Below are 15,877 nucleotides of genomic sequence, written 5' to 3' on the forward strand. Positions count from 1 at the left end.
TGCAAGCCACTGTACATTCATGAAGGTGGCTGCAGATTATAGTTGGTTATAGATAATAGTTTATAGATTAAAGTTTATCGTTATGGTTATGGTAATTATAATCCTGAAATGTTGACTTTCTCTCTGATAGGTTTGTTGTGGTTTTTCAGCCTAATGATGGTCCTTTAAAAAAAGTTTAACAGTTGAAAATCAGCTCCAGATATTTTAATTGCTTCATTTGTAATGAAATAACAAGGAAACTGAGCTCGCCTAGCCATAAAACTGCTTATTACTTTTGAGCCTCTGAAAATAAGAGGATAAGAGGAAATACATGAAAATGGCTGTAAGTCATTAACAGTTAATGAAATACTTTTGTCAAACCTTTATAATTACAGGCAAAAATCAGCACTTTGATCACATCCTGAATGTCTGATTTAAACTTCCCTGTGTTTGTGTACAGAGGTCTAATATTGTCCAAATACTTAGAAATGAGACTAAATATTAGAAATACTCATATAGTTGTGTCAATAAATGTGGTTTACTGAGCAAAACAGGTCAAATCTTTCATTTTCCACCCACTGTGATACTGATTTTAATGTCACACCTTTGAAAACGTGGGAGGTTGTGTGTGACGCAGACTTGTTTCCAAAAATATAGATTGACACTGAAACTGGAAATGCCATAGTCCGGTCTTTACACTGAGTTTTAATTTAGTTTGCTGTAGTTTTTTGTGAATAACATTATTTATGTTTCCATTAAACTTGGCAACACTGATGGCATCTGAGTTGTTAAATAATATGAACATATTTCATCTGCTTGAAATGATGAGAAATGATCAGTTATGAGAGTTTTAGGAAACAAATCTTCCTGAAAGGTTACGCTTTTAACAGGTCTTCAATGGAAAAATGACACTGTATGCACAACATGATAACAGCCAGTGTGCAGCTCACAAAATTAGCCCTGGATGCTCATCCAAGCATAGCACAGTTCCTATGCCTGCTTTGCATAGCACATTCAAGTCTGATGACATATTCAGAAACTGCGAATTTGCAAGACAAAATTTGTGCAGTGGGTATCTACCCAAAGTTTGACAACAAGTGCACATCGCCAGAGGTTCACTTCCTCTCCAGGTGCTCTGCTGACTAACGATTTGACTTCAGCCAGAGAAAGGTAAAAAATAAAATGCTTGGGGCATCTTTGGCTGAAAGTTCCTTTTTAAAAATGACTTTTGAACAATACTTGGTATTTGTCAACTGCAGGACTGAATGAGTCACACATCCTGACTCACATCACATCCCATCCAAACATGACTCGGCTCAGTTGGACTGCTTGGGTTTTGTTAGTGAGCATTTTGCAGATTTCAGGTGAGTACATGATTTCTGCTGAATCTTTACAGGACACTTGTTGTGTTAGCTAAACGTTCAGCAAGTGCTAGTGTATCACAATTCATTTTTCTTTAAATGAATTATACTTTTAGAGCATGAAGATTGCGGATTTTGGTGTCACAAGCTCAACTATGGTAGCTTTAATGTCAATGTCAACTAAATGTGTAAAAACAATTTTTGACCTTTTATTTCAGGTGAAACGAAAACTCTAAAAAATTATAATTTCATGGATATCAGAAAATGTTTCCAGGAAAAAAAGAGTTTTGTAGTTGTCGATAGTTTCTATGGCAATATCAGTGCAAAACCCTACCGGAATCAGAGTAAGTGAAATACACATTTTAGTAACAATTGTTTCTCATTTTTCACAAGTTGTGTTGAAATGAAATTCTCTGTTTTTGTTTATATTTTTTGAAAAACATTACTTCCTGATATATCAAAAATTAAAGAAAAAAATAGTTCTGCTGAAATTTTCTAAAAACTGAGTCTGGCATTAACATCCACTTTTGCAATCATTGACGAGCAATGAGGAAATTAAACAAAAGACAAAGACTTGATCTGTTGCTTTTGTTGAACTGGGATTGAAATTTAAATTTCTGGGTACTTTGTTTGGAAATGCAACATATAACGAACATTTGAGTTTCACATTTTAATATGAGACCTGCTTCGACAAGACTTTGTGCAGATTAATTCATTTAAAGGAGCCTTTGATGTGTTATAATCTAGTAACTTGTGCAGGTTACTTGAGCATGTTGGGACAAACTCCAAGTTTAGATGAACATGAAGTGCAACACATTTACATGGATGTTTTGTCCCGTGTGAGATGCCTCATCCCTGTAAATGCACTTTGTTTAGACCTGGTTAAAATGTCAATCCAGTAAAATTCTGAAAGTGTTTTTTTTTTCTAGATATTGATTTATAGTTGTTAAGGCATGTAAAAGATTTAAATGTATTAAAAACACACACTGTTCTTTGTCTTTACAGCCCAAGTGAATTGCACAGTATTTGTAGAGACAAACGGAACTGAATTGGGTGAGTCCAGCTTAGTTTCATATTGTTTTAGTTGCCAACATTTGACTTTCTAATCAGCATTTTAGCAAATAAAAATATATCTGTATGTTGTTTTTTAATACCAGAAAATTATACCAGAAGCATTCAGGACACTTGGCCAAAAATTAAAAGCAATAGCAGCATTTTGAAACTTCACATTTCAAAATGGCATTTAGATCAAGGCGGGCGTATGTATGTTCTGTATGGGAAATTCTGCAACCGCACACAATTTAACTTTACAGGTAAAATAACTCTTCAGTATTTTATATTTTTGAACTTATTGTTTTTTCAGCATTGTTAGCAACTTAAAATAAAAAAAATTAAAAAATGATAAAATATGATAAATGATATAATAAAAAAATGTCTAATCAACCAAACATTTTTGCCATCCAGATCCAGGTGAAAACTGTGTCTTCAATACCACAAACACAGGTGAATTCATATCAATGAAAAGATAAAATCCAGAGCTAATAGGAAAAATTTAAAAGTTGAAACTTTGAAAATAAGGATTCGCATGCGATGTTAATTTTTTTCTCCTGCTTTTCTTTCTTTTTCTGATTGTGGTGGTAAAATCTGACAAAATAATGCTGAAGAGTGTCAGATTAGATGTATCAATACAAGCACGGTGTGTAAAAAATCTACCTACAGTGAAGATTCCTGCCATAACATGGGTAAGTTTTAGATAAGTGCAGGAAAGTATCACACTTTTATAATCACTATTTTTCCTGATGAGTTCACAATGAATAGGGCTAGTCTTGCCTTAAAGAGTCTTTGCATTACGCCACCATTTAATTAAATGTAAGTCGAATTAAAATCGAAATAAAATGCTGAGAGTAAAATAACACTTTTCTTTATGTTCTGTTAAATGTCGAGTTCTTATGTTTAAAACAAAATTCTCCACCTTCCAGCTCCAGATCTCCGGAATGATTACATAATCGACATAAACTCAACAACCGCCAACTGTGTAAACTGTAACAATCCAGTGAAAAAGCCTGAGGAGAAAAAAGTACTTAATACAACACTTACTTCAGGAGGAGGAGAAATTAATGCTGCCAAAGCTGTGTAAGACACTCTCACTTACCAAATGATATACTGCATGCTTTCATCATTTATTTTCTATTGATTTATTTAAGAAGATCTATTATACTGGGCAAAATCTGAGTTTTCCTGAGTTTTTCTCATTTTCCACTCACTGTCTAGTTTTGCTTTCACTTGCTACTTAGATTTAGGCACTACTACCCACTGGGCTCAGGATCAGTAACCCTTATCATTGAAATGAAGAGTTAAAAGTGATCTCCATATCGAATACCACAAAACTATGCATCACACATTGCTGCCACAAAACAACTTACATGTAAGACATGCAAGCAGCTTTGAAAAACTCCCATATTATTTTCCCCAGAATGAAAATGTTTGTTGCTTTTAAGCTGTTTCAGTTTAGTTAATCGTAGTCACATTGCATCAATATTTAACAGTTTAACCTTGGGTCTTTAACCCTGTGAGGTTCAAGTCAACATCATTGATGACCAAACCCTCTGTTATCAGACTATGTAAAAAATTTTGTACTTTTAAAATCATTCTCCAACATCGGAATCGGGGGATTTCCTGCCTACCTCCAAAGGTGTGCCTATACTTTAACGTCTGGTTTTGTTTTGGCCACTTAAGCTCAGCCTTGGTCTTGCCCTGAAGCCACTCCAGCATTATCCTTGCTTTGCTTCTCAGTTGTGCTTACGAGTAAAATGTAGCGGGGCTTAAAATTCTACCCACAAAAGCCAGTTTCCCCCGAAAAGCTGTTGTATGTCCTTTACTCTAAGTGAATATCTTAAAGTGAATTCACAAACACATCCAGATATGTATTTGGTTTTTGACATTTAAACCCCCCCCCCACTGTAAAACATGTTTTTTATAAACATGCACAGCATCTTACATTTACAGTATAATATAGAAATGTTCTCACATCTGTCAACAGTGAACTAATAAAAGACTTAAGGAACTTGGCTGCCGACATAAATGGATCTTCAGCTGAAATAACTGTAGGGGAAGGAGTCAAAGGAGTTTTGGTGAAAGAAACACATAAAGATGAAGTAGCGGAAGTATTATTTGCTTATCAGTCTCCAAATGACAGCATAAATGTAGGTGGAATTAAATTTATTTTGACTTTTACACATGTTCTATCGTTCTGTCCTAGCATCTCCTCCACTAAAATCCCAGCAGTAGTGGTTTCCCAAAATGTCATTACTCCTATTTAAGATTTAGCTAGAAATCATGACACCTAAAAACTGGAAGGGGCCTTTGCCCATAATTGCATGTAATTCTAGAACTTCCTTTTTATTAAAGATTTTTTTGTACAATTGAAACAGTTACAGCAACTAAAAACAACAGTTAAGATTATTGTGTAGTTATTTCAGTATGTTCAAGTTACAGCTTACTTGGGCGTCACATTGCAGATTTTTGTGGTATTTTGAGTAAGATTCAGGTAAATATGCACTGAGCCTGACTCTTTTTGTGTTCTTTCCTGCAGATTATAGACAACACAGAAACTTTGAAAACATTTTCAAGAGCTGTTACGGTGCCAAAAGAAGCTTTTGATAAAGCTGTTGCTCAAAACGTCAGTATCCCATTTGCAGCTGTTTTCCGATTTATTAATATGGCTAAGGTAAGGCGGTACAGACAAATTCAAGTTTAAAAGTTCATGTTCAGTGATGGATTGACCATAAGTTGATTTTTCAGGATGAGAAGAACAGTACTGTTTTAGGGAATGAAGTTTTAGCTATTGAGATGGGAGCTACTATCGCCAACCTCACAGACAACATAAACATTGTTTTTACAAATATGACATATGTAAGTGAAAAGTTTGTCCATGGGTCTTTTTCTCTATTTTGTTTTCCATTTTAAGAGCATAAATTCATTAACTTTCTGTTGATTTGCTTGCAGAGAGGGATACCGTCTTGTCATTCATGGAATGGTGAAGGTAGTTTCTCTGCTTTATTTGCACCCTGACATAAGGCATTTACAGTTTTGTGTTTTACATATTATTTATGTATTGCTGAGAAAAGCTGAGAAAAAAGTTTCTTCTTATGAGACATTTTTCAAGAGAGAAGTGTTACAGACTGTCTTAAGCGATCAGCTGAAAGATGATGCCAGTGAATTCTGAGCCCACTCTCTGTAAAAGTCCAAAATATATATAGAAAAACACTCCAGTTGTTTGTATTGGTAGACACAAATTTTCAGGACAGTCAACACAATTTTGTAACTCATGTATTTCAGTAGGACGCATACACTCACCAGCCATGTCATTAGTTATGTTTCACCCTGATAATACTGGCTTTGAGCAGTCTTATTTCTTCATGGCATAGATTCAACGAGTCGCTAGAAAGGTTCCGCAGAGATTTTGGTTCGCACTGGCGTCACACAATTGCTACAGATTTGTTGGCTGTTCATCCATGATGTGACTCTCCCATCTCACCACATCCCAAAAGTGCCTTATAGGACTGGGATTTGGTGACTGTAGAGTCCGTTTGAGTAAAGTGAACTTATTGTCAGAGCCGATCTTCACGGCCTACGTGACACCAACAACAATGCCACATTCACAGTCAGTTAAATAGCCTTTTATTCCACATTCTGATGCTCGGTTTCAGGTCATCTCTTTATGCTTAAATGCACTTGTTAGCTGCCATGGGACTAAATATTTGCATAAACAAAAATAAAAGGGTATGATTCTTTTTTCTATCCCTATGTATTATTAATTAATCGTAAGGAAAAATATGAAACAACTCCAACCTTCAGTCTGAAAAGTGGAAAATATTAATTGAATGAAAATGAACATAAATCAGTACCGGATGAGACTAATAAAAAATCACTTTTAGGTACATCAAAATAAGGTTGGGAAACTTGTATACATAAAAGTAGAAGAAGAAGAAGAAGAAGACTTTAAGTACAAAAACACAAATTAATAGACTGGAGGTTGTGTCTTCCTTTTTCCAAATTCCTTTGTGACTGGAGTTGGTGTTGGATGGGTATAAAAACACAAAACTAACCACATTGTCGTGACTTGTCATGACTAAATAAACTCAACATTTCTGTGGTTTTACTGGAATAAGTATCAAACCAGTTCAGCCTGCATTCACATTAATACATGGTGTGGTGAACTTTAAAAAAACAAAGAGCTCATGCAAATGTTTTAACATGGAAAACACTGCAAGAGATAAAACAGAAACCTTTTGTGGTGAGTGCCACATCATAGCATAAATAACAAAATGAAAAATCAACAACAGGGTCATGGTTTCCACTGCAAAGACCTCGTATCTGATGGCCAATTTAAAGATTCGGCTGTGTCATGGTATCAAGAACAAATCTGAAAACGGACATAAACCGGTTAAGTGTAACCGGATGTGTGTAATGTTGAAGAACAATTGTTTCTGTGGTGAGACAACACAGGCAGACGTGTACAGGGTCTGCCATCTTTGAAAGTGTTTCCTCGCAGATGCTTGTTAAAAGTTTGTGTTGTGTGTTTTATGGCGCTTTCAATGTGTGGAATTATTTATCAGGAAACAGAAGTTGGAGTTTTATTTTAAACCAGTCTGAAATGTACATTTAAGTACACTTAAGTACACTTAATGTACACTTAAGCAAACTGAACTTATTTATGGTTAGGCCGTCATTGTGTTCCTTGTTACCTCAACTTTCTGCCTTGTTTTATTTCTCTTAGGAAGTCTACCAAACTGGACGAGTGATGGCTGTGTGACATATATAACTGAACATGGCATTAAGTGTCAGTGTTCACATTTGACATTCTTTGCTGTCTTGATGGTATGTTTTTCTTCTTATGTAATGATGTACAACCCCACTTCCAAAAATGGGATGCTGTGTAAACTGTAAATAAAAGCAGAATGAAGTGATTTGTAAAGCATTACGAAACCCGCATTTTATTCACAATGTATCACAGAAACATTTGAAATCTTTAAACTGTTTTAAAATATGAGCTCACTTTGAATTTGATTCTTTAGGCGATATTCAAATTGGTCACAATTTTATGTTGAGGAATATTATTCTGAAATTTTTCCACAGTTTGTAGACTTAACTTTTTGCCCATTTATCTAATTAGTTACAAAATATTCCTCCAGCTTACTTTTCAAGCCTTTTATTGCACCGTCCCACCTTTTTGAACGATTGTTTTTCACAAAATTGTGTATTTTCTCAATCTAAACACTTGATATGTTGTGTTCTATTGCGAATAAAAAAATAGGTTTATGAGATTTGCAAATGATCCATTCTGTTTTGTTGACATTTTACACAGTGTTTTAACTTTCTGGGGGGAACTGGCATGTACTTTTGTTCGACTTCAACCACACTCTTCACTGTAAACATCAGGCACTGTTTTCATATGAGATGTGCTTTGCTGTGCTTTTTACAGACTCCTCTTAATGAAACCATTTCAGCTTCTGATTTTAAAAACCTCACAGTCATCACCCAAGTTGGCTGTGGACTCTCCATGTTCTTCCTCGCCATAGTCCTCTTCATGCACTTCCTTTCAAGGTAGTAAGTTGGGCTTTTTTTCCAATATTGAAGCATTTTAACTATATAATAGTCAGAAAAGAAAAAGTGTGCATTAAAAATACAGATGACAACAGAAGAACAGAATAAGTTTTACAGAGAAAATCTGTTGAAAATTAGCTGATATAATAAGTACTGCGCTGTATAGGTCTCTAATACTTATCCCAGGAATAAGATATAAAATCACTATAAAAATCTCTGTAAAGAGAGAGACTCAGTAAAGAGAAACTGTAAAATTCATCATCAGAGGTCAAAATCCTTAATCGTGAATAGAAATACTGTTTAGGTTTTAAATAATTTGGACCTAAATATGTAATGTTTATTGCGCAAAGGGGTATAAGAGCAAAGTCTTGCTGTTTAAAAACAGGGTAAGCAACTAAGTCTTTACCAGATTAATTCACAGCTCTCACTATAACTAGGTGATATATTCCTGACAAAAAACATGGTTTGGATCTTTATCAGTAAAATAAAGCAAAATTCTCGAGGATGCAATAGCCTCAAACACTGTACAGAATTTTTTTTTAAATCTTGTTTATAAAGACATGCTTTTCTGGCAGCTGATGTGATGAAGCTTCATGTAAATAAGGCTGCTTTCCAGGACAGTGGAACACTGTGATGAGATGTCATAATGTTTACCACAGGGAAATGAGATTCATCAACAGGGGCCTTGATGCTGATGTTATGTAATGGAAATATCAGCAGTATGTATCGGTGTACATCTTACGCAAACATAATACTTTCCTCACCTGCCATGTTTCCTGGGGTATTTCTAAGTCCTCGGCGCACAACCCTCTATGAATGAGCATTGTTTAAAGAAAAGCAAGTGCATGTTACCTGCATCTCTGTAGATGTATGACACACATCTGCTAGCCTACACGGGCACCACCTGCGTTTTCTGCCGTTAGCCCTGTGTGGGTACACCCGATTGGAGCCCATGTGGGAGAAGTGCGGGTTTGCCAAGCCCAGACATCCTCACGGTTTATTCACAGCTACAAACTGTGAACCCACATGGTCATGTTTAGTGAGCATTCAGTTACACTGTATTTGAATATGAGCATGCTGCTACTTCTATCGACAGTCAAATCATCAGTAAACACTAGTAGTAAACACAGTTCCCTAGCATGACTAATATGTGACATGGTGCGTCATTCTGATACAAGTTAATATTGGTTTCATGTGGCTGAAGATTTGTTTTTTCCCAGTAAAGGCCAGATATAACACTGTTTAGCTGACCATGGCACGACACACATGCATACACAGAGTTCTCCAATGCACTTTCAGGTGACATTTATTTACGCGCTGTCCAGAGCTGATCACTCAGTTCTGCTCTGGATCTCTCTCCTGCTCAGCCCAGCTCTGCTCCGCAGTCCGTTCTTAGTCCATCCCGCTTTTTCCCAAGGCCCCAGCAGCTACTGCAAGAGGAGAAAGTGTGATTAGTATGATAAAAATCAGCTGTCTTGGCCAATCTCCCCTGGCACTGTCCCCTGAACCCTGCTCCTGCAGCTAACCACATCCCACCACACCAGGTTCTCGGAGATCTTTCTGGAAACGTTGACCTGGCTTTCTTGTTCTTGAATGTAACCAGTGGTTTGCATCTTGTTGTGTTGTGTAGATTCTTGTCTCCATTTCCATACATGAAGATGTCTCTTGATTGTAGATCTTGACTGTGATCCACGCACCTTTGGCCTTTACCCGGTTAGATTTTGTGAAGTTTTCCTCTGCGTTCTTTTGATTTTGCTGAGCTGGGCAGAGTATCCCATCTCTTTAAAAAAGTACCAGATTGGATTTGCAAACTCCTAACATTTTTTGCTATCTCTCTCATAGGTCTTTTTTGTTTTTTCAGCTTAATAATGGCACGTCTCTCTTATACTCACATCTATTTGGGCCTCCTATTTAAAATGTAAACATTTAAAAGCTAAAAGGTTCAAGGGTTTGAATCAACTTCAGGTATTATGTGTGCTTTACTTGTCATGAAATAACAAGGAAAAGGGCCTTATTGGGCAGTGAAGCTGATTATCAGTCAATTTTCAATCTAATTTTTGAGCTTCAGAAAACTGGGGACTTTGTATTAAAATGGCTTAAAAAGGGAAGTTCAACTGTAACTTAAAATTATCGTCTCTATTTTTTTTGTTTGAGGCTGCATCACTTTTATTATAATTTCCCTATATAACAGTTATTTGTATGTAACACCTCTCCTACTGTTACCGTCTATAACCATGTTTATTTTACTGCATTTGCAATATGGAAATTTGACCTTTTGTGGTTGCTGATATTCAAAACCAAGTTTCTCTCAGAAGCAACCTGCCCTTCACATTTCTTTGAATGAATGTGATCACAGTCATATTCATCAGTGGCTTCATGAAATATTGTTACAGTCATACATATTTTTTTTTTTTACAAAGCTTACCTAAGGAATATTGTTTGTTTTGTTGTCTACATTACCAAATAATGAAGATGATTAACCATCTAGTCTAAAAGATTGTGTCATGAGATGAAGACGCTTAAAAGCCTGCTTAGTCTTTTAAAAACTGTTAAATTCAGCAAATCTCCACATGTGAGAATATTGAATTTGTCAGTTTTTCCCAATTTATATTAATTAAAAATGAAATAATTGCTAAAATCAACAAATACCTTGATTGCTAATTATTTAGAGCCACGGGGCATCATTATTTGTTGAAAATATGTGTTTCAGCAACCCAGTGATATCTTAAATAGATATTTGTTAGCAATGAAAACGAACCATAATACAAGCTTTGTTTCCTCTCTGTTAATCATCTCCCCATACAGGCGGATCAAGGCCAGTAATGCCACAAACATCCTCATCAACCTGGTGTGTGCCTTGTTCCTGCTTAACCTCACTTTCCTGGTCAATAACTATGTGGCGAATCTGAACAACAGTGTGGGCTGTAAGATCATGGCGGCCCTAATGCACTATTTTATGCTGGCCACTTTCACCTGGTTTGCTGCGCAGGCCTTCCACCTGTGTCTGAGCCTGTATACAGGAGGGAAAATCGCAATCCATCGCTACATACTGAAAATTGCCATTACCAGCTGGGGTAAGTTTATGCTATAATTACAAATTGAACATCTATAAACTTTTTGAAAGCTTCACTCTTTCACCTGATTTTTTCCCCATTTATTTTTCCAGTACTGCCTTCAGTTATTGGGATTGTCCTGCTCAGCATTGGGAAATATGGTGAACAAGTCATCAGCTACCAAAACACTGGAAACGCTGCAGATAATGTGATGATGTGAGCCTGCAATACTATTATGTACCATTACTATTCCATTACATTTCATATTGAAATTCAGAAAAGCTGACTTGTCTTTTCCTTCTAAGGTGTTGGATAACAGACAACAGTGTCCACTTAATCATCAACATAGGCTACTATGCTTTAGTCTTCCTCTTCACTTTTACCACCTTCATCATCATGATGTCCTGGCTCTGCTGTCTCAGGAATGTCAAAGGAGCTAAAGCAAAAGGGAACCAAAGTAGCATAAATATCATAAGCGTCATGGGCCTGTGTTTCATGCTGGGCATTACATGGGGCTTTGCTTTCTTTGCCTACGGTGTCTTCCAGGTCCCCGCGCTCTACCTTTTCACCGTCCTCAATTCTTTCCAAGGTACTCACAACCAGAAAGCACCTTTCAATCATTCTAAGTCAACCGTGTTGCATAATACCACTCACAGGATAACACTTGATGTTTTTATTGATTAAAATCACACTTTTTAATATTAAAGACGCTTATAGTTACAAATTAAGTAAATTATCAGCTTGCTTTGAACTTTGACTTTGGTATTGCAGTATTCCTGTTTGTGTTTTCAACAAAGATTTTTTAAAGAAAAATAATAAAAATACAATAACTTAACTGTGCGTAGCTGCCTGGAGAACGTTAGTTAATCAGCAGAACAGGAGTAGGTGGAGATTAAAAAAATAAAGAAAGAAGAAATATAAAAAGAAAACAAGATCAAAGATCTTTGCATAAGTGCATCGTGGTTCAGGCTTAATCTCCACTCTGTGCATCGTGTGGCTCCATCTATTGGAATAGCTGCACAATAACAATTTTATAGATGCCTGCACCCCCTTTTCTCTATCCACTACTGACCATGTCTCTCTGCTTGCCAGGTTTTTTCCTGTTCATCTACTACTACAAAACCTCCCGCATTCTACCTCCACCCTCTGATGTGAAGTCAAGCAGCGTCAGTAACATCACTGATAAAACCAGTCTAAGCAGCTTTACAAACCCCTACTCGACCTGGCTGAGCTAAAGATACAGACACACTGAGACTGAAGACCCATACCGTTAAGTGTAAACTGCTGTATAACACTCTAATAGTTAATAACACACATAGTCCCAGTTAGGTTTGTTGATATTGTAAATACATGTTAGAAAATGCCTTTACTGTTAAAGGTCTTAATTTGTCCTGGAAGCAATGAACTTTGATATTTTGACAAAAAGCAACAGAATATAATAAACTTTTGTCCTTTTTTTTTTTTAGCCATTTTAAACTGTTAATAGTTTTATATCTTTAGTCAAGCACTACAGACTATAATAATAGCCATGACTGACCATATCTCCACACATAGGATGTACCTAAGGTAGCAGGTGAGTGCCTTGAACTGCTGCCCTGCTGCCTCTGATGTATGAACAGGTGAATAAGAGACACACTGTTAAGCACTTTGTAGAACCAAAAGTGAAAAAAGCCTCTATACAAGTGCCAGTCCCTCTCAAAAAACACCAAAAATACAAATTGGGTGACATTAAATTTTGTACACTGACATAAGAAGGAATGTGGAACTTGTGGAAATAGGAGTTCTTTATTCAGTTTCACTCACACTGCAATCAAAATACATACCTGCAAATATATATACACAAAGATTACTCTTTAAATGGACAATTTAAATTAAGAAATCACTGAAAACATTCAGAGTAGAAGAGCTTCTGCTTCTTTGAGAGCTCTTTCCAGTTCAGCTGCTTCAGAGGAAAAGTTCTCCCTTTCTTGAACCATTTGTTCTCGTGCCTCCTTGAGGCCTCTCATCGTTTCCTGGATTTCCTAAAGGTTGTAAAAATAAATGCAAATAATAAATAAAACTTATTTATTTAGTGACTTGTTACTTTCACCGAGCAGTTTTACTCACCTCTAGTCGAGCACGTTGCTGTGATGCAATATCACCAAAGGCCTTTATTTCATTCAGCAGGTCTGCGGAGGTGCTCTGAAATACAAGGAGTAAATATTTTAACCTGGTGTTTCTGTAAATGATTATATAAATCCTGTGGGTGTCTACAATACATGTATATTGGATTCATTGATAATATTTGTTCTTTATTTGTACATTTATTTTTGCATGGAACAAACTAATAAGTGCATGCTTCTGGTTTTCCTTTATATTCCAGCTTGCGGTTATTTGCGTGAATATGATTTAAAGTTTGCTTAAATGTGTAACGAATAAATCCCAAGTGTAAACATATAATGTAAAGTGAAACCAAATAAACATACCATGACTTCTTTCCTCTGACTTTCATTCTGCCGTGCAGCGTCTCCAACTCTTTCGCCTAACACTAAGAATGAAAGATGGATTTCTGTTAAGTCTCTTACAGAAACCACTGAAGAAATTGAAACTGATAAATATATTTTTGTATTTTTTCTACCTGGGTCTATTTTGGCAGTAACCAGAAGAGCATGGCAGTCCTTCAGGTTTTTCTGAACCTCTGCATTCTCTTTTTGAAGGTCACAGTACTGCAGCTCCAGCTTAGCTACTCTTTGCTGTAATAGGAAAATGAATTCAGAATTAAATAGAATATGGTAAAGAGATAACACAGAAGGGCTGTTCAGCTGTGGCTGATAACAAACATGGCATTTATTCCGTTTTTTGGTGTCTTTTGTGTCAGATCTATTCATGAAGTGGCCCTTTTGCATTTTCTCCTATAAACTTGTACCAGATAATGTTAAAGAGGACAGATGCATAAAGAAAAGAATAGGAGTCAAGAGAGTAAGTAGCAGCCAAGTGCTGCTAATAAATGCATTTAACTGAGCACCAGTTTTAGTGCTCAGTTAAGTGCCACCAACAAAAACTAATCAAAACAAAACAAGGGCTACACCTCAGATTCTGCAGGCCTGAAATAATCATATTTTAAATGATAAAGCTCATGACAGCACAATTTGGAAAAAAACACAACAACAAAAAAACAAAAGCATAAACTGGTTCATACAACAGGACAACAATCCAAAGAATAGCAGTATCTACAGCATCAGTGGGCAGTCATGTGTGGTAGCGATTACTTTCTATACCTGTGTGTCTGAGAGGTTTTTCGCCAGCTCCTCATTGGCAGTAATCAAACATTGATTTTGCTCTTTGAGCTCTGCTTGTTGTCCATATCTAGTGGAGACTCTATGAAAATGTGCAATAAAGTTGTTAGGAAAAAATCAAAAACCAACAGGCTTAAACAATACCCATGTTAATGATTATGAAAGACTCACCCCTTCTGAACTTTAGGAGCAACATTTTTCCTAAAAGACAAAAAAGTGAAACAAAATTAGAATTCAGCAGATCTAAAGTCTGGCATGTACTAAAAGAATATACACATTTAGGCTTACTAGCAAACATTTGATAGTCTTTACACTACATGATGCTGAATAGGTATGACAGGAAATTATCAGGCACAGTTTTGTTACCACAGCTGACTCCTAACATCACTAGGGAAACATTGAGATGCATACACTTGGTAACCTTTATTGTTCTCATACAACTGTGACCATTCACACAGGTCATAATTTGTTACCTTGGGGCATTTTCTTTATGTGGCTTAAGGACACCATCTGGTCTCTGGGCAGCAGTGGTTGTTGCGGGTGCAGTTGCTGTGTCTTTGGATTCTTGTTTATGACTGTTTTTCTTTGTTTCTGCAGGTGGGTGTACACCTGGAAGAATGACAGTTGTTAATAAAATTAAAGTAATCTATTAAATAACTAGAAAAGTTCAAATTCACCTCACCTCTTGGAATTTTTGAAGACATGACTGTTCCTAAAAAGTATAATGTCAGCAATAATAAAAGGCACCTGCATGGGAAAAACAACACAAGACAGTAAGACCGTATTTGTATCCTGGGTGTTTTCATTTCTTTTCTTTTTTTCACTAAGATGTTTTATAACCGTAAAATAAAATTGACTGCTGTAAGAGGTTGTTGTTGGGTTTGGTTTGTTTCGCACTCAGGCTACTCTAAAATCATGTGACTGAGGTATGTGACAAACTTTCAATGAATGTAGACCAGGAGTGGGGAACTCCAGGTCTCAAGGACCAGTGTCCTGCAGGTTTTAGGTATCACCCTGGGTCAACACACCTGAATCGAATGATTACTTCATTACCAGGCCTCTGGAAAACTTCAAGTCATATTGAGGAGATAATTTAGCTATTTGATTCAGCTGTATTGGATCAAGGGTTCCCCAATCCCTGATGTAGACAGCAAAGACTACATAAAACTCTAAACTATCTGGATATCAGCAATGTTAATTTACTTAAATCAGAAGTCTGACAAACTGACCAGAGCATTCAAAAATCGATGCGTTTTATTTAAGTTTATTTATTTCTTCACCACAGCCTCACTGAGATCCCTCTAGGGGAGCTTGACACATAAAACTCTGTTAAAACGACCGAACTCTATAGAAACATGGAGATCGGTCGTAGTTTCTTCAATACATAACTCAACAAATCAAAAAACAGTACTTAAATAATAAATTACTGAATGTGATCTAGGTAATTAGCACAATATCAATGCTTACCTTTAAGGACACTAAGTATGCAAGCTGAATTCTCAACAGACAAATACCAGTTGACAATTTTTAAAAACGTCCCGCCCTCTGCGATCATTTCCGGTTGTGACGTTATTTCCTGTGTAAATAAAAGAACTATTCAATA

General features: G+C 36.3%; 2 protein-coding genes across 2 annotated transcripts; one reads left to right on the top strand and one right to left on the bottom strand.

Annotated features, from left to right (window-relative positions):
* Positions 1 to 1,076: 1,076 nt before the first annotated feature.
* LOC102078187 (adhesion G-protein coupled receptor G2) lies at positions 1,077 to 12,626 on the top strand. Its single transcript, XM_005475077.4, has 18 exons — positions 1,077 to 1,149; positions 1,239 to 1,343; positions 1,559 to 1,684; positions 2,346 to 2,393; positions 2,498 to 2,653; positions 2,805 to 2,843; positions 3,005 to 3,082; positions 3,320 to 3,473; positions 4,381 to 4,543; positions 4,933 to 5,067; positions 5,142 to 5,252; positions 5,346 to 5,382; positions 7,120 to 7,220; positions 7,825 to 7,946; positions 10,752 to 11,020; positions 11,113 to 11,215; positions 11,305 to 11,588; positions 12,092 to 12,626. The coding sequence occupies exons 2-18, from the start codon at positions 1,286 to 1,288 to the stop codon at positions 12,232 to 12,234; spliced, it is 2,127 nt and encodes a 708-aa protein (XP_005475134.2). The 5' UTR covers positions 1,077 to 1,149; positions 1,239 to 1,285; the 3' UTR covers positions 12,235 to 12,626.
* A 139-nt stretch (positions 12,627 to 12,765) lies between these two features.
* On the bottom strand, positions 12,766 to 15,853 carry knstrn (kinetochore localized astrin (SPAG5) binding protein). The gene is made up of 9 exons (XM_003446260.5): positions 15,742 to 15,853; positions 14,957 to 15,021; positions 14,748 to 14,883; positions 14,446 to 14,475; positions 14,257 to 14,356; positions 13,617 to 13,731; positions 13,465 to 13,526; positions 13,106 to 13,180; positions 12,766 to 13,020 (listed from the first exon to the last, which is right to left on the bottom strand). The coding sequence occupies exons 2-9, from the start codon at positions 14,976 to 14,978 to the stop codon at positions 12,892 to 12,894; spliced, it is 669 nt and encodes a 222-aa protein (XP_003446308.1). The 5' UTR covers positions 14,979 to 15,021; positions 15,742 to 15,853; the 3' UTR covers positions 12,766 to 12,891.
* Positions 15,854 to 15,877: the final 24 nt, after the last annotated feature.

The sequence above is a fragment of the Oreochromis niloticus genome, linkage group LG15 (assembly GCF_001858045.2).
Source record: "Oreochromis niloticus isolate F11D_XX linkage group LG15, O_niloticus_UMD_NMBU, whole genome shotgun sequence".
NCBI classification, from domain to species: Eukaryota; Metazoa; Chordata; class Actinopteri; order Cichliformes; family Cichlidae; genus Oreochromis; species Oreochromis niloticus.